At 37.2% G+C, this 18937-nt stretch overlaps 1 protein-coding gene across 5 annotated transcripts in view; it reads right to left on the reverse strand.

Annotated features, from left to right (window-relative positions):
• Nol4 (nucleolar protein 4) overlaps window positions 1–18937 on the reverse strand; it is a 334364-nt gene that overhangs the window by 48240 nt on the left and 267187 nt on the right. For all 5 annotated transcript variants that reach the window (XM_029546960.1, XM_021214471.1, XM_021214469.2 and 2 more), the window contains one exon: window positions 10015–10128. In XM_029546960.1, the coding sequence (XP_029402820.1) occupies window positions 10015–10128 (114 nt within the window). The remainder of the gene's footprint in view (window positions 1–10014; window positions 10129–18937) is intronic.

The following is an 18937-nucleotide window of genomic DNA, read 5'->3' on the forward strand; positions in this document are numbered from 1 at the left end:
AAAAAAAAAAAAAAAAAAAAAGATTTGTATTGCCAATGGTTAATTTTAAAACCAATAAACACCTAGGCCTGTAATATACCATTACATCTTTTAATGACTTATAAAAAGAAGACCCATATTTTCTGAGATCGCATGTTATCGGAATCTGAGCGGCAGTGGCCTGGCATGCAGGCCCACATGGGCAGACTCATAGGGCACCTCACTACTCTTACCTCTGTGCCGATTTATTTCCTGAGGCTTCAATCTGGCTACCTTTTACTTTTGTTTACTCAGATACCTCAACTGAAGAATTTCCTCTTTTCTGTGTACCCTGTAGCAAAATAACTAAGGACCCAAAAGAAAAACATCATTACAGAGCAAGCTTTATATCAATTCACATGAATTGTTTGAGGATTGTCTTTTCTTAAACATACAAAGTTTTGCTCACATTGACATATTTTATTATTTAGTCTTTAAGATTTAGCCATAGCTCTCTTTCATACTTGACTTTCTGGTCTCTATCCAGAAATCAGAATCATAAATATATATTAAATGCCACTTAAATTTTATAAAAGAGTAAGAAAACACAAAAAGTAATGTGCATGTGTCTGACCATTTCCAGAATACCCTATTATATGTTTTTTAATATAAAAAGACCAGAAATTTTGCAATAAGAACAAAAATTTACACAGTTGGCACCTGATCTTAAGGAGAAATCTGATTTGCTTTGTGTCTGGTTGTAATTGCTGATGAAGATGCAGGGAATGATAACAAAGCCTTGTTTCACAGAACCCTAGTACAGTGAGTACTGGTTTTATGTGTGTCACATTCCCGGATTGTATGAAAGGGGAAATGCCAGTGCCATGTAGAAATGGAGGAGTCTCTGGATTGTCCCAGTCACGTTTTCCTCAACATTAACATTGACAAGATAAAGGACATTGAGAGGGCCATAAAGATGAGCTTCCCGGGGTTGGAAACTTCAGAAACTTTACATTATATTTTCAAACAACGTTGCTGTCCAAAGACCACCAGCCTTCCCACACCATTAGAGAGAGAAGTAATCCATCTGGGAAGAGCATAAGCTGAAACACGCTGGCTTGAGAACAGGTCTCAAAGGGTCACTTGTTCTGTTACATCATCTGCAGTACCTACCTCAGCTGGTTCTCTAGTGACACAAGAGTAGGACTAGTAACCAAATCTGCCTTCAGGGCTGAAGGCACAGTTCCTTTGTCATGAGAAAACAGTACATAGAAAGATTGACAGCAGATGAGAACAGAAGGAAAACAATTTTTTAACTAGGGCTACTCTTCAGCTCCTTCAACGTCCCAGCAATGCTCACTCAAGTCTCAATTCAGGACTGTGTATCCGCTGTGCGTTCCCTGCGGATGGTAGTACCACATGTGTACTTCAGGTGTGGTGCCAAGAATCACAAAATCTCTCTTTTTTTGACAAATATGATCTAATTTTCTAAGCTTTTATAGCCCCTAACTTAATAACAGATGTGTGACTTTGGTACAGTTTTTCCAATATATGTAATTCTCAGAAACTAATGGCTTGTAAAGTGTATAAATTAAGGGAAAAGGATAGCACAATGAATGAACAAATTACATGATAAAAATGAATTTGTTTGACACAAACTAAATATATGAGATTCATCATTTATCTATTAAGCCTAAAAATAGGTGTTTTAAAGTAACATTAACAAAGAGCCTTGTTCATGGAGAACTCAGTCAACTATGAACTTTCTGGCTTTTATGAGAAAAAGCATTATCGGCGTGCTATGTTGAATTTCTGTGTTTGAATTCAATCCACCTCTTCATCCTATAGAATGCTATCTATCACCTTGCAATCGATAGCATAATAAACTAAAACCAAGCCTAAAATTAAAAATATCATTTTCTACGTAAATATGTGAGAATTGGTCATGAGGTCAGAAAACCAAAGAGTAAGGTAGACAAATGAAGGAAAACTAAATGATCAGAAAGTGGGACTTCTGTCCAGCTTCCCAAAGAGTCCAGAAAGGTCACACAAAGTCAGTCAATCGACTGTGCTTCCCATTGTCCAAGAGAGAAGCAATTCCATCTGTGTATGCTTACAGACAGAATAATATGGCTACATTACCATTAGACACACATTGGTTGGTGCATCATTTTGTATTAAAAAATGAAATAAGGACACACTATGAGCAGAAATAAACTTATTTTCATTCTTTTAGAATGATAAAAAATATTTAGTTGACTTATTTGATAAAACTGTAACACCTGCTTTTTGATACAAAATATCTGTAAGGTAGAATAGTAATTGTGTGTGTAACTATGTGGGCATAAATGACTAGAAATATTCCAAAATTAGCAGAGCTAGATTGTAATAATAAACAATGACATGTCAATAGTATTTGTGTTTGTTGTAGACATACCAACTATACGATTATTTTTCAGCAAATGGGCTTCATTATTACTCTAAACATATATGCTAAATTTTAATTTATATATTTTTTCTAGATTATATATATATGTAATCTAGAAAAATACATGGTATGAGGCAACTCCTCACTCCTCACTCAGCTTTCCTAGAGTTTTATGGATGGACATCTCCCTCTTATACTCCTGCCTCTGAAACATATAGAAATCGGAAGTCATGCTTTTGTATCACTTCTCTCTGGTAGGCACTAGATGTCCATATTAATTCCCAGTGCACACCAGAATCTTGACAATGCAGTTCAATCGTTGGCCTCCAACTCCATAACCTAACCTTATCAAAAATACCAAGCTGGGATTGGAGAAGTAATGGCTCTGTTGCTTAAGTGTTTGTATGCATCTAGACCTGACACTTTAATCCCTTACCATCAGGGTAAACAGCCAAATGTGGTGTCACATGCCTGCTAGAGAGGCAGGGACAGGTGGATCCCAGGGGCTTACTTGGAAGCCAGTCTAGCCAATTGGTGAGCTCCAGGTGCAGTGAGAGACCCTGTCTCAAAAACTATGATGGACAGCAGTTGAGGAAGATACCCTATGTCAACCTGTGCCTCCACACATATACGAGCACAGATGTATGTGTACTATCACGAATGTAACACACACATATCCTAGGGTTTCCCCTTTTATTGCTTTTGATAATAGAGGGCATCTCTTATTTGGAAATGCTCTACATATCAAGAATATTTCTGGAAACTTCCTGCCTGTCAACACCTCCCTTGTTTCTCGAGGTTTAAATGAACCAGTCTCCCCTCCTGAAGCCCTCCCAAATTCCCAGAAAGGATTCACAGGCTTCTACCTTAGTGGCTCATACCCTCTGCACCCCTCTGGGTACCACCTGTGCTTCGCTGATCTTTGATAGAATGAGAGTTTATTGATGAGAAATGATGCCTTGTACATGTTCAAAGTGGGCATAAAATGTCTGCTTAATGATTTTGCCAGAATTAAAAGTCTACAATAAAACACTAAGCCTGCTCAGGAAGAGCTGGTAGTGTTAGATTCTCAGGAAATGTTTCTCTCCTTTCCACACTGGCTAAATCTGTTGGTCAAATGAATGTTTGGTAAATAGATCATTTTAAGATGGATTTAGAAGTAATTTCCCATCAACAATTTCTTACTGTGACTGAAAATTTAATATTTATGAAAGAGTAGTTCAAATAAACAGAAAAACAAAGTTTGAAAATTGTCAGATAAAAGATATCATTTTGGAACACAAATTGGGATTCATTTATATTAGAGTCTAGCCCCGTTATCAAGCTAATGCTGACAGAACAAGAGTAATGCAGGTGGTTTCCTCACAAAACACCAGCAGCGTTGCAGTGAAATATTTTTCTCTGAAGAGTTTTCAAAATACCTGACACTGTGAGACTATTTTGATGTCGTTCAACCATCATGAAATGTGCATAACAAACCCAATTTTTAAAACACAAATGCAAATACATAGTGTTGTCTATGTATGATTTTTATATGCTATAAAAGACTTTAATTGGATACACACACACACACACACGGATAGATGGATAGATGGATAGACAGATAGATAGATGGATAGATGGATAGACAGATAGATAGATGGATAGATAGATAGATGATAGATAGATAGATAGATAGATAGATAGATAGATAGATAGGCAGGTAGATAGATAGATGAGAGAGAGGAGAGAGAGAGAGAGAGAGAGAGAGAGAGAGAGAGAGAGAGAGAGAGAGAGAGAGATTAATTTTCTCTATTTGAGAGGATCAGGTGCTAGGGTATTGTGTTAGTCTGCAGGAAACTTCATTAAGACAGGAAGTAACAACTTCTAATAGCTTCAGGACGTTTCTGAAACTGACCCCTTCTCCCTCAAGAAATATAAGTTTTAAAGACTGCTGAGTCTGTCCTGGAAGGGAGAAGCAGAATTGTCTAGAGGAAACAAATATTGCCTGGCAGAGGCTCAGGCCATTTGAGCCCCCCTGTAAAGGACACTCTCTGATGTGTTGAGCTGCCTGCAGGGTGTGCAGTTTGTTCCAGGTTCTTAGCTGGAATTAGCATTCGCATGTGACTTAGCTTCTTGACTGAGGTCTAACAAATATGGCCATTGATAACTAATGACCTCATCCTTAGCAATATAGCCACCGGAGCAAAACAAGGACAAAAAACAATAAAACTAAAGGACTTTCATTTTGTTTATCTTATACCATATGAATGTCTTCCTTGCAAGCCCTAGAAAATTTAAAATTAAAAGAATAGGAGGAAAGTCATCTGTCATAATGTGCACAAAGCTGGAGGATAATTAGGGGATTTAGGACTCAAGTCAAGTGTCTTCAAAGTGAAATTAACTGAGGAAGGACTCACTAGACCTGATGGTTTATGATTTAGTCCTACATTCAAGTCCTAGGTCATTCCCTCTACAGCAATGGAAAAAGTATCCCTAAACTGTGGAGGCAGTGTAGACCAGAAGCTGTTGGCATCCAAGAGGGTAAGGATAGGTTCCCTATGGCCTGATATACCCCAGTGCAGTATTGTGTGACTATCTCTATTCCCACATAATTTAAAAAGTTCAGATAGAGACGCATGTATATAGCCAAAGAGAATATTTTGAATGCTTGGCAGTAAAAAAATGTACACAGAGAAGAATAATCAAGGTTTTAGTGTCTGCATTCACATATGTATAAGATTATCCTAGGGATCTCTCTGGTGTGTAAATCAAGTCTGCTATATTGTTTTACTTGAATATTACCATATTTGTTTTTAGAAAATGTGTGTCACTGACCCATTAAGTTTGCACATGTGCAGAACCAGAAGACAGTTCAGTTTCTGCATTCTCATGGATATGACATACAGGTAAAAGCACCTGCTATTGTCGTCACTCCTGCTAGTGTCCCAGAGTCCACATGTCTACACATTAAGACACTATCATATTACTATTAGTATGCTCCTTTACTGCTTTCCTTTAAGGCATTATTCATTTGAGCATTAGAGGATAATATTCCTTTATTGGAACCATAATTAATTTATACTAAATTTAATTTTTATATCAAATTTTAAAAGAAGCAAGTACGAGAGTATAGACCTGTTTATTGAGACTTATAAGAACCTTGAGGGATTCTTTCACTTAATAATACTATTCAGAAATTATCCTAGAAATAATAGGCAAGATGTCCTCATGAAAGTAAGAACAAAGCCAGAGGGGGGGAGGGAGAGGGAGGGGGAAGAGAGGGGGAGAGAGATGGAGGGGGGAGCGCCCTGGCTGTCCTGGAACTCACTCTGTAGACCAGGTTGGCATTGAACTCAGAAATCTGCCTGACTCTGCCTCCCAAGTGCTGGGATTAAAGGTGTGCGCCAACAGTTCTCAAAGAGAACTCTTATTCTTATGTTTACCCCGTCAGAGGCAAATAAAAGTGAACTCAGGCATTTTTTTTTTTTAAGTACCCAAACTGAGGGAAATTTTCTCTTGGATCACAAACAAATTCCAGATTTCTTTGTGCAAGAACCGAGCCCTGTGTGTATTTCCTGATGAGCAGAGTGATTCACTTAAATTCTGTGAACTCTGATGTCTGATGAAGCTCCCAGCTTCTGTCCTTGGCCCTGGCTGACTTCAGGCGTGTGTGGCATATTAATAAGCTTCCTCCAGATATGTATAAAATGGCCATTTGAAAGAAAGGATTTAGCACATCCAAACACCTTTCATGTTCATAGCTTAAACAGCTCCATAAAATCCAATTAACTCATCAAGCTTCATAAACTATGAAGGACATAATTATAGCTCACCATGTGGTCAGCCAGTGGCAGTGAAGAGGAAGGGTGGGCTTAACAAAAAACAAAACAAAACAAAACAAAACAGAATTTAACCTTGCAATTTCTGAAATTTTATGCCTTTACTTCACCCAAGGACTAACTTTCAAACCATGGGTAAATTCTCTGAATTGTGCATGTGGTTACAGGTACACGCAGAAAGGGTAGTCTCTATGCCAAGAGTCAAGTCTGAATTCAACAGGGCAACGTTGTCCTCAATGGCAAGGTAGAAGAAGTCTACGTGTGGCATCTCAAACGAGTTCTATAAAACGTGTGGTGCAAATCAATAGTCTAGGAAATTTTGAAATAATAATTGTGTATGCTGAACTAGTATTCAGGGTGCATAATCAGGCCTCGGTCTTTCCTTGGGGCACATAACCAACGAGAAAACACTATCAGATCACAGATTGACTTTAAATGTACTTGCAGAGAGTATAAACATGTAGGTGATTTTTTTTTTTTCATGCACTTTCAGCATGCATTGGTCTCCACACATTTCTGGACCTTTATAACATTATAACTACCAGTTTTGTAGGGTCGTTGTATTTGTAAATTGTCTAATTGATTACCAAAATATTTCTAAAATGTAATTTATTCATTTAAGTTCATGTTGGTATGCATATATGAAGGGGGTATCTGAGGAAAACATTGGATATTATTTCTTAGTGCTATCTACCTTTATTTTCTGTGGAGGCAGAGTTTCTCACTAGTGTGGAACTCATCAGTAGAGCTCGGCTGTCTGCCCGGAAAGCACCAGGTACCTGCCTACTTCTGCTTTGCCAGCATTGTGCTTATCAGTGCATACCATTACACCCAGCGTTGTTGCTACTGTTTTGCTTTGCTTGTTTTGCTTGTAGGCTGTAGCAATTGAACTCAGGTAATAATGCTTGTAAGACAAGTACTCTACTAGTAAGTCTGAGTCATTGTCTTAGTCCATAAAATATAATTTTAAGCATTGGTTTCCTACATACTACATCTATCCTGAGACTTCTGAACCCATAGGGCTGGAAAGAATGTTCCTACATGGAGTGATGTCAGACATGCTCCAATTCCAAAGTAGTTAACTTTTCATACTACAACCAGCATGTTTGAGCAAACAAAGAAAATAATATAGCAAAGTTGAGGGGGAGAGTCCAGGGACCATAGGTACCCACCCATCTTAGTCTAACAAACTTATTCCTGAATATTGCTGGCAGTTTTTCTTTAAATGTTGGTGATCTTAGGAAGAAATACTAGCCTGTTTTAAAGGCCTTCAACAATGACAACTCTTTGGCATTAGGATGAACAGGAGATGATAGTATAGTAGGTGGGATATTTTTACTGCTCAGTCTAAGTAAGCATATGGTGCATATATCCTTGACTATATGCGAGATATAAAATATAATCTTCTTTTATACATAGAGACTTACCAAACCTTCACAATAACTTATGAGTTATACATCTCCTTTTCCTTTGTACAGCTTAGGCCATGAAGAATTATTATATTTGAAAACATACTAGTATCTGACCTGCCATGATTTAGACTGTAGTATAATTTTATGGGTAATAACATGACATGAATCTGTCACTTTTTTATCAAATAGGTACATTTCTGATACTGTGCAAATATATTCTAGAGTCAGTAGGTGGTACATGTTAGCATTCTGCCTAAACTCCACCCCAGAGTTACCTGGCAACAGCCAGGTAGGCCTGACCTACTATAAAAGGAGCTGCTTGCCCTCTCCTCTCTCTCTTTCTCTCTTGCCTCTCTCTCTCCTGCTCTCTTGCTCCCGCTTGCTCTCCCTCTCTTCCATTCCATTCCCCTCACATCTCCATGTGGTCATGGCGGGCCTCTATTTCTCAACTCTCTCCCTCTCTCTGCCTTTCTCTACCTCTACTACCCTCTTAACTCCCTTCTTCATGCCCTGAATAAACTCTGTTCTATACTATATATGTGGCTGGTCCCACAGGGGGAGGGGATGCCTCGGCATGGGCCTGCTGAGACACCCTCTTCCCCCATACTCATCATACCCCCATAGAGCATATCCCCTTACACCTCTCTCTCTTTTTATAAACATATCAGTACATGTGGCTGTACATTAAGCTGAATGGTTCTTTCAATTCTAGAATGCTAATACTTTAGTTTTTAGAATTAAGACCTTTCTTCAAATGGACTGATTTTGACAACAGACTATGTGAGATACCATGCTATATCAACATATCGATGCTTATTTCTAGTTCCAGTGTTGCTGAGATAATGGCAAAAGACCTAGATAGGATAGTCCTCCAGGCAGACCTTGCCACTGGCTTACATTGTTTCCAGAAAAAATGCTTAGTATGTAGCATGAACTGTCCTTTTAAACTTCTTGTACAACCTTGAGGATTAGTGTTATTGTTGACTATTTCTAATGAAGAAACTGAAGCACTCAGACCTGACCAAGCTTGCTGAAAGTAGTCTAATCAGTTATGGTAGAAATGAGAATCAAAATGGGCTAAAACTTCACAGGCTAACCATGATGCCAGGTGGCAATGTATATAGTGTGATATCTAACCTTATAAAAATTTTTATCATGTGTAGACTTTGGTTGGTGGGTACTGGTTGTTTCATTAGGGGAATACCAGGACAGGGAAGCAGGAGTGGGTGGGTTGGTGAGCAGGGGAATGGAGAATAGAATAGGGGGTTTTCAGAGGGGAAACCAGGAAAGGAGATAACAGTTGAAATGTAAATAAAGAAAATATCTAATAAAAAAAGAGAAAACAAAACAACCCCCCCCCCAAAATTTCATCAACATTGATAAATCATCTAAACAGAAGAAATATATGAACATGAAATTAATACTGATGTTACAGCATCAATGAATCCAATTGGTGGTCCCAAAATTGGCATTTTTCAAACAGCTTTAAATATCATGCCAATACTGCATTTTGTTTAATTATAGGCCACATCCTTTTCAATACTCAGGACTATAAATACAGAATATTTAAAAATAATAAACACAAAAATAATGACATTCTGAACCATTTAAAAGATACTCTAATCTCGAAATAGAAAACTTGATTTTGCTTGCTTCATCAGAAAAACAAGACTAAACTAACAATTTACTCTGCATTCATACTCTGCATATTACTCTGCATATAATGTAAAACACATTCCACTATGGGTGATTCAGAAAGGGAAACAGAGACGAAGGAGAAGTCTATTGTGTAGCTAGGCAGGAAAGACTTAGAAATAAAAGAGCCACAGGGGAAAGTACCAACGAACAGTGCCCCGAAACTGAACACATTACACTACACAGTCAAAGCCTTGTGGATGTGTTTCTCAGATAGATAATTGACTAACAAGAAGATTAAGCCTAAAACATTGATATCTACTAGATCAGGACCCCACTTATGACTCTTTAATCTTTTCCAGATTATCTTTACTTTGATTACTGTCAGCATGATCTATTTTCATTGATAGTATAGTAACCCTCTCAAGCAAAGTAGAAATATAAAGCGGTACAGGCAGAACGGCATTAGAGAAAGGTTCATTTTCATTACAAATGAATACAATGGAGTCATGATCATAAATGACAAGATTAATTTGAATTACATGCTAACTAGTTAGCCAGCACCTCTTAATTAGCCATTAAGTAGATACTAACAGGAAGTTTTATTGTGTTTTGCTATCATTCATGTTTTATCATAGAGTATTTTTGTGTGATACTCTTGATCATCAGAGCATAGCATTTTCAAATCTAAGTTTGTAAGAACAGAACTCTGTGTGCTAGATCCATTCAAGAGTTTGCACTCCTCCACACTCCTTAGTACCTGTACTTTATCCAGACGCATCCTCTTGGCAGCATTTCTACTCTCGCTTTCACAGGCTGAAGCCAAGATACTCTCTGCAACTGCTGAAGTAAGGTGGGAAGGAATAGGTCGAGACTAAAAAAGAAGAGAGAAAGAATATGAAAAATTATTAACAGTATCATTAACAGACCACACGTCAGAAGAGTTCAGAAGACCATCGACATGCTCAGGAGAATCTATTTAGATAGAGAAAATGGAAGTTGTAAAGATGAAAAATGAAAGCTAGTTAGAGGTTAGAGCTATAGCTGCTGCACAGATGCACCATTCATTCCCGTGTCTCCATTGTCATAACTATGTACTCAGGGTCATTAACTTGGAGCATGAACAGGCAATGGCAAGACTGCTGACTGTAGTTTGCAAATAAAACATGCATCTTAATTCTTTTATGAACATGGCAATGTACAAAGGAACAGAACAAAAACAAAAGACAGGGCTGTCACAAAATAAACAAACAAGCAAACAAAAACCTGTCAGATACCACACCATGGCAAATAATCTCCTTTAAAAAGAAAAGACTGTATGTGTCTGTATGTGTGTGTGTGTGTACGTGTGTACCTGTGCACACACAGCACGTACATGGAGACCACAAGAACACCTCAGATATTGTTCCTCACCTTCCACCTTGACTGAGAAGGGTCTGTTGTTATGTTTTACCACCACTGTATGGCAGACCTGCCGGTCCAGGACTTTCCATGCCCTCTCCTGTCTCTTCACCGCATCTCCTTATCAGAGCAGTGATACAGGATGCCGGTTACTTTTCATACAGGCCAAACAATCTTAGTGTGAGTCATGCAAAAGATTACTGTGGTTCTATTTGATGAATGACACATACGGTTATCAGTATTTGGAACATTTCTCACTTTAATTTAAATACAAGATAACTCAGAAAGCCAAACAATGATTTCTGAACACCCACAGTTTTGTTTTATATGTGAGATTATTTGCCTTTTTGGTTATATCCACATTTTCCTTTTTATTTTATTAAATATGAGTTACAGTAATAATTTTGTAGGCACATGTTGGAAATCTATCTTCTATATATGCTACATAGAAATTAATTAATCTCCCAACTAAGCTAATTAACTATAAAATGTGGGCAACTCTCCAGATCATTTACTATAATCATTGAAAAGTTTTCCATTATTTTTTCACATAATTACATGTAAAACTATCTAGCTGAAAGATGAAATAATTAATGATATAGCATATTTTAATTAAGATAAGAAAATGATAGATTTAAAAAACTACATGCAAAATAAATCACAGAGATAATAAAATACTGTGAAATTACACAATATTAGTATTCTGGAGGCCTAGCATGTATTTTAGCATGCCACTTCAGGGATTTCAAAGCCTGCGCATAAAATGTGTGTTACTATTTACTTATTTTTAAATTAAAAATATAATTGTGCATGTTTAAGCACAGTATGTGAGTGGCAAGAAACACGTCAGAGGAATGCTTTCAGAAGTGGGTTCTCTCACCTGCTGTGGGTTCGAGGGTTTGAACTGATGCTATCACAGGGCTTGTGCATGAGTTCTCTACCCACTCAATGATCGTGCTGGCCGTGAATGGCTATAATTTATTAGGAGACTCTAATACGATTCGGACTCTTTTCGCTTGGTTAGCAAATGTGATCATGCCTTTATCGTACATGTCTTAGGAGAATTTGTCGTATAAAATGTGCTTTAGGAAACTAAAACACAAAGTTATGTCTGAAACAATACTCTAAAAGCTAGATTCAGTCTACAGTGTTTTAGCATATAGAGGAAGGAATTTCTGTGGTGTCAAAATAGCCTGGTCTCTGATGCTGCATGACCTAACAGGGAATTTTTGGTGTTCTCTCAACTGCGTCCTGGTGGTTCCCTTTCCAGATGAGCTTCCATGGGTCAGAGGAAGGTATGATGGCTGTCTTCCGCTTCTGCCCCTGTGACTTGTCTGAAATGATGGCCAGACTTCTGAGTATAAAGCACCACAATGTTCAGAAAGATATTTTTTCAAAAGAAAGAGAAAACCAAGTCCCTGGAAAAGGGAGCACATGTCAGAAGTATTTCTGAGGAAAATTAGGCTGGGCCTTGGCCTCAGGAACAGAGATAAGTGTCAAATGAGGCAAACCCAGAAGAGAATTTTGTCTCAAGACATAAATTGCCTCATTCCAGTGTCTATTTAAAGTAAGGGTAACAAACTCTAGAAAAGAGTCAAAGGGACATTAAGCCATAAAACCAGCCCACCATTTAATAATGGCCACTGCCTGGGCAGCATTATCATCTAAAGTGTGTGGAAATCTCATCCATGTTATTTTCTGTTGAGATACGGTTACAGCCAAAGTATAAATAAGACCGATCCATTATGAAAAAAAGGAACAAATCACTTGATCTGTAGCTGCTATTATTCAAATGGGAGTTAGGAGTTCATAAAGGTCTACTCTGTGTTATTATATTTTCATCTGGACCCAAGAATGGAACTAATGACCTCAGTTATATACCAGCAATCCTCTTTTTCATAATCCAATCAACAATAGTCACATGGAGCATGGGGTTACATATTTCTGTTTCTTGCCACCTTTATATTTCTCTTTCTTGGGAATCTCTATTTCAAGTTAGATATAAAACGTTATAAAATTTAATATGCTGATTAAATTTCAGTAATGAACATTCAAGTTTCTTAAATATATGTTGGGAATGTTTTATTTTTTATTGTAAAGATTTGTTGGGCAGGACATTTGTTGAATAAGAACAGAAAGCAAAACAAATTTAGTTAAAATTATTTCATAGAGTTATTTTTCTTGTTCTTTAATTTTTTAAAAAGGAGACGTGTGGCTTTTACTGTAGGAGTAAAAGTTAGTTTTCATAAGAAGTTACATAACTTCCTTTAGGGAAAATCATGGGGAGAGTAGAGTCTTTTTCCACAAGTAGTGTCACCTTAGGCACACGAAGTGAGCTCTGCTGGAAGGGAACTAATTTTCCTTTTAAGGACATCTGACAACGGATAGTCTCAGACTTGGAAGAAAATTAACTTCAAAATAAAACCAAACATGCACTCTTTTAGTGAGTGGGAAGATGAGCAGCACTAGGGACACAGGATCTGGTGTTGCCCACAGATGCAAGGTAGAGTTTGGAAAATTGAGGTGTTCTGCATTTCTTGTGGAACCATAATGTGACTATCAACAATACTTCAAATGAAATCACAGGCACAATTCATTTTCCTCAAAAATTTGAAGAAACTGAAAGCCAGGTAGGTTAATTTATTTTAGAGCAAAAGGGTCTGTGTGTAGAATTTAGGCTTCCTGGATTTCAGGTCTCCATTCTTTCTTTTATATTATATTGCTTAATTAGCACTTCTAAGTAATTAACAGCTAATGAAATAAAATGTTATACAATCCCTTATGCAAAGAAAGGTGTTGGTTCCAAAACAAGCAGATAAAATTCTAATTTATTCAAGTTATTTAGACAGAAAGGCAAAGTGAATTATTAAAATCTGCAATGTAAAATTAAAATAATAACCTCTTAAGTCTCATCTTTATAATCTATATTGATTTCTAACCAGAATCTGATGTCATGTGAGCACAACTTTGAGACAAATCTACTCAATAAGAGTTAATTCCTAGTGGGAGCTTAGGGTATTCATAACTTAATACAAAAGCTTTGATTCATCATGTCATTTTCTAAACAATGTTTGATCATTAGATGAAATATCCCTGAACTGTGTCCTAGACTCTGGCTTTCGCTACTGATTTACCAGTGCTAGAAGCAAAGAACTTTGTAGAATTGTTAGCTCATGGAGAGCCTTCTGCACCTTCATTCTAGGCATGAAGCTGTGTTGTTCGTGTAATTGATTGGCACATTTGGCTACTCCAACATTAAAAGTTTGTGACTCTAGATTGTAGCAGAACTCTGTCTTTAGGAATTACTAGAGAAATATAAGGGATGGATTTAAATCACTTGGAAATAAAGATGTTAGAGGAAACCTAATATATTCCTTGTTTAAATAAATGGGGTTAGCCATAATGATTTTTTTTCCCAGATTGCTTAAGCTTACTATAATTCTAAAATGAAAATAATTCTTTACTATGTTACTTAAAATTTGACATTATACATAAATGAATGCTGGTGTAAGCTACGCCCCTAATGGACCTGGGGAAATCATGTGATCGCTCCAAACTTCAGTTGGGTTTTCTGTAAGGAGTGAACAGTGTTAAGTATTTGATGATAATGTAGCAACAGTGAAAAACGGTGCTAGATTTTACTGCAGAATTTGTCTGCTGTCTAATTCCCAGCTCGATTATTCATACCAAGAAGCTGAGAAGAAAACGGAGCCATGTGGCTTCTTATCAAACTCTTCTCTGGTAAGAAGCGTGGACACAGTGGTAACCTGAGCCCTCCTTTCTATCATCAAACTTAGGAGCTGAGGGACGATTGCAGTTTTGCTGCTTTAGCTGGGGATGCAACTTCAGAGGAAGCTAAGGGGTAGAGGAAAATTCCAACAGCGTCAAGGGATAAAGATTCCCTCCTACATTGCTAAGACTGGCCATGAACACAAATGCTCTCATGTAGTATTTGAGACAGGAACAAAACACAAAGAATCCAAGGCAGAATTTATGAAGAACAGCATCGCTCCTGGTGAAGGTGTCTTAAGTAGACATATTATGTAGCATATGCATCCTAAAAGATTTCAAAAAAAAAAAAAAAAAACGATTAAATGTAGACAAATACTTTGTGTGTGTCTGTGTGTGTGAGAGAGAGAAAGGTCTATCTACACCTACTGCAGAAATTTGCGATTTTTCCCCGCTGCATGTGAGATAAGCTCTCAGTAATTATCTCTTCATAATTAACAGTCATCTCCACTGGAACCCAAGCTGAACTTCCCTCCATGCTGCTGCTACTGTCATAATTATCTAGGTTCAAATCAGTGGGGTTGTGTCATCCAACAGATGGCTAAATGGTCACACGGAGCTTTGGAGTTGAAAAAGTCACATTTTAATTGGAACTTAAGATGTGATTGCTGTTGGCACCACAGAAATGTACCTTCCTTTTCAGAACCAGGGGAAATGTACCAACAAATGGTGCCAATTTTTTTGCTTTAAAATGACACATTAAACAACTTTAAGACAAATTGATGTTGGAGTATACATTTAAGATATTGTATGATTATAAAAAGTTTTAAGTAAAAATATAAATCTACTTATAAGTTAATGTCACAGTGCTCCTCCAGTCTCTCCTTTGTAAATACTTCTCAATAAAGATTTAGACCAGACCACATGGGGAAGAAACTATGGTATCGACCATGGTTGCAAGTAGAATCCACTCCTTGAAGACACTTAGAGTAAATGATTCAGTGATTGAAATTGAGGTAGTGTCTGTGGATTAAGATTTCCCCTTACATTCTGGTTGCTTAAAAAAATTAATAGAGCCAGGCTTGGTGGCGCACGCCTTTAATCCCAGCACTTGGGAGGCAGAGACAGGCGAATTTCTAAGTTCGAGGCCAGCCTGATCTACAAAGTGAGTTCCAGGACAGCCAGGGCTACACAGAGAAATCCTGTCTCGAACCACCCCCCCCCCAAAAAAAAATTAATAAGTATCGTGCTATTTGTTTCATATGAACACTGTTGCCCCAAATGGTATATTGATGAATAGAGGCATAGCCAAGAAAGCCATGTCAAAAATTTAAGCTCCTAAAAGATCCCTTTTATTAGCTAGGCGTTATTGTTCACAGACATCTATATGAACATTGACAGTTCATCAACTGGACCGGACTGACCAGGGTATTTGTCAGCCACCACCTAGCCATTCTATGTTGCTGCTCTGTGACTGGACATAAGCCCTTTTACTAGGAACCAGTCTGTCTAGTTTTATAAATCACAAAACAGGTTCAGTCAATGACTTAAGCAATCTTTATTGTCAGACTGAATATAGAAACACCTAAAGGAAACCATGTTAAGTATGTGTGCAAAGATGCTTTTATACTACAGAGAGAGAGAACTGAGAATCAGACTCTTACAACTATCTTCCCATGGCTTAAAGGACTGTTATCCCCTAGAACTCTGAGCCAAAATAACCCTTTCATTTGTTTAGTTGTTTTTTTTTTAAGTTATTTTGTCACAGTGATAAAAATAACTAATGCAGTAATTAAATAGTGAACAGGAATATTATGTATCAGTCACAGTGTATTACAGGAGTTTATGTATGGAAAGTCAATATCATCTTCACTTGTTCAATAAATGCATTAAATGTGTCAAATTCACAGAGAGGAACGTATACAATTTCAGTCCCTATGACTTCTGTGGTACCTTGTGCTAGTACTGTATCCAGTACACAGGATTTAAAACATTACCATTAAATTTACATATTTTTTTCAGAAATTCTGAATATAAACAAATACTTTTCAAAACATTGTAATAAACTTATTTGACAAAATGGATATTTGGTCTTTCTTATTTCCAATTTCTGTGAACATAAAATAATAAAAGAGTTGTATTTATGTCATCAGGCTACACGCACAATGTGAGTGCCATATAATAGTCAAGAGTTGCTCTCCACCATGCCTTGTGGTCTGGATCATTTGAATTCTGGACCACAGGTAATCAGGCTTGTGAATGTGGTCAAAACTGTCATTCCTGGTGTCTTTAATATAGTTTTGACAAAAATGGCAAGCCAAAAAAGCTTTATTGATCTCACCTGGCCTCCAGAGTTTTGGTCAAGAAGTTATAGGAGTTCATTTATTAATTCTCAGTGACTGGCCAGGGAGGTCATGTGACCTAAGTAAGTGAGGTTAACAGTCTTGCATGGGAACTGAGAATTACAGCTAGAGGATTGTTCTTAGGTGGCAAGTTTTTGGAACTTCTGAGGACAATATTTCCAACAGGTAGAAAAGAATTGTGGGACAGGTTAACGACTACAGAGAAACAAAGAATGGAAAGGATCCAGAGAACAATGGCTGTTGGGTCTATGAAGAAGGACTGGCTTTATTATCCTGAGACAATTACCTTGATTGATTTGAAAATAGTTTAAAAGTTTCAAGCAGAGTAGAACAGAAGATAATTGCCATCTTGGCTTTTAACGTAAGTTTAATTTTTGTTTGTTTTTCAGGTACTGAGACAGTGTCTTACTACAGAGGACTCTGGCCTGGAGTTTACAGCACTACTTCCCCCGTGGCGTCCTAGGTGCTGAGCTGACAGGTCTGAGCCACCCCATGCACATCAGGTAAAAGCTTTCATTGATAACATAATGGCCAGTATCTCTTGACTTTGCTTTATGAATATTATGGTTCATGAATAATAGTGTTTCACAAATAAATTGGAAATGAATGTCTTACAGCTACACCCTTAGCAGCATAGGCTGGCTATGCTAATTGAGAATAAAGCTGGCTGAAATACAAGATAACAAAAATATGCTGTCCTTTCTAACGAGTTGACACTTCATCTTAATCTCTAATTCTGCAAACATATGGTTATCTATTACTAAATATAATTACACATAATTGTAGATCATGGCATCTCTTCCCATCACTATTTAGGCATAGTATTTTACTCACAGTCATTACTGTAACAACATATTCATAATAATTATCAAGTACATAAAGATAAAAACCAATGTACCAAAAGTCAAAGAAAATTTAAGATTAAATATCATATAAATGTCTTTAGAGAAAAATAATCTGAATATTTAAATATACGAGTCTTGGTTTTTATTTAGCACTAGGTTTTAGAAATTCCCTTGCAAGGCACTGGCATACCAGGCAATACGAGCCACTTGACCCTCACTGGTTTCTCACTGTAAAGTAGCAGAGCATCAGAAAGTTTTACTCACTCAGTCATTCGCTCAATAATTTTACTCAGTTAAATGGGAATTAGCTAGCTTTCATGAGCAAGTACTTGCACTATAAAACAGTAGGAATGATATAAACAAGTTCAAAAGGACGGCTGTCAAATACTTAAGGACTATATATAGGTGACAGCAATACAACAGGATACAATACAACTACAAAAGATGTACCACAAAATGAAGTTTGTACACAGGAGAGAGAGAAAGAGACTTGAATTAGAGGGATAATTTAAACAGAGAAGCACATCTGGTCCAATCCTAGGAGTTCACTGGGTGGGGACACTTAGTAGCTTTACAACAGCAGAGTTCAACCTAAGATTCTAAGGCACCGCACCACACATGGGCACTGGGCAGGAGCTCTGACATCTGTTATCTCAAGCCAGCCAGTTTTTATCATTATACACTCTTACCATTATATAAGAAATATCATCTCATTTCATCAAGTGAGGACAGTGATGTTTTAGGAAGCAAGACCCACTTGGTAAAAGGTTGAATGGAGATTCACCCAACATATATCAGGCTCCTCCTTTGTTTATTTATCACCAGTGCTACCCAGTGCTTCTTGGATTCATTTTTCTACTTGTCCTGTGAGGAGAATCTTTAGTTTTAGGGAGCAGTTTGCTTTTGTCTTATATTCCCCCTCACAATAAACATCCAGTTTACTAAACATTAATTTGTAAGTTGGAAGGAGTTTTGCTAAGAAAACGTTGGAGCAAAATTTTTTTTAATACTTTAAAAGCTTCCTCTGCCATTGTGTGGTTGGATGTTCTGTGGAATGGACTTTCTCGTTCAAGTAGCTGTTTGTTCCTGGTAAATGTAGAGACTTCTCTGTTCCACTCATGATATTAGGTACAAAGTTAATTTGTTTCTTCTGCTGACTACTCTCCATTCCCACCCTCCCATAGGCTTCATGGTGTGAGTAAATTAGAAAATTTGCCATCATTTTATCTTAGAATATCACCTCTTCCTTTTTATAATTTCTCCTCTGATTTCTATATATGCGATTATTGTTTTCCTCCACCACCTCTTTATTACAGAGGTAATTTTCTTTCTTCTTTCTTTCCTT

The sequence above is a fragment of the Mus pahari genome, chromosome 15, assembly GCF_900095145.1.
Source record: "Mus pahari chromosome 15, PAHARI_EIJ_v1.1, whole genome shotgun sequence".
Taxonomy (NCBI): domain Eukaryota; kingdom Metazoa; phylum Chordata; class Mammalia; order Rodentia; family Muridae; genus Mus; species Mus pahari.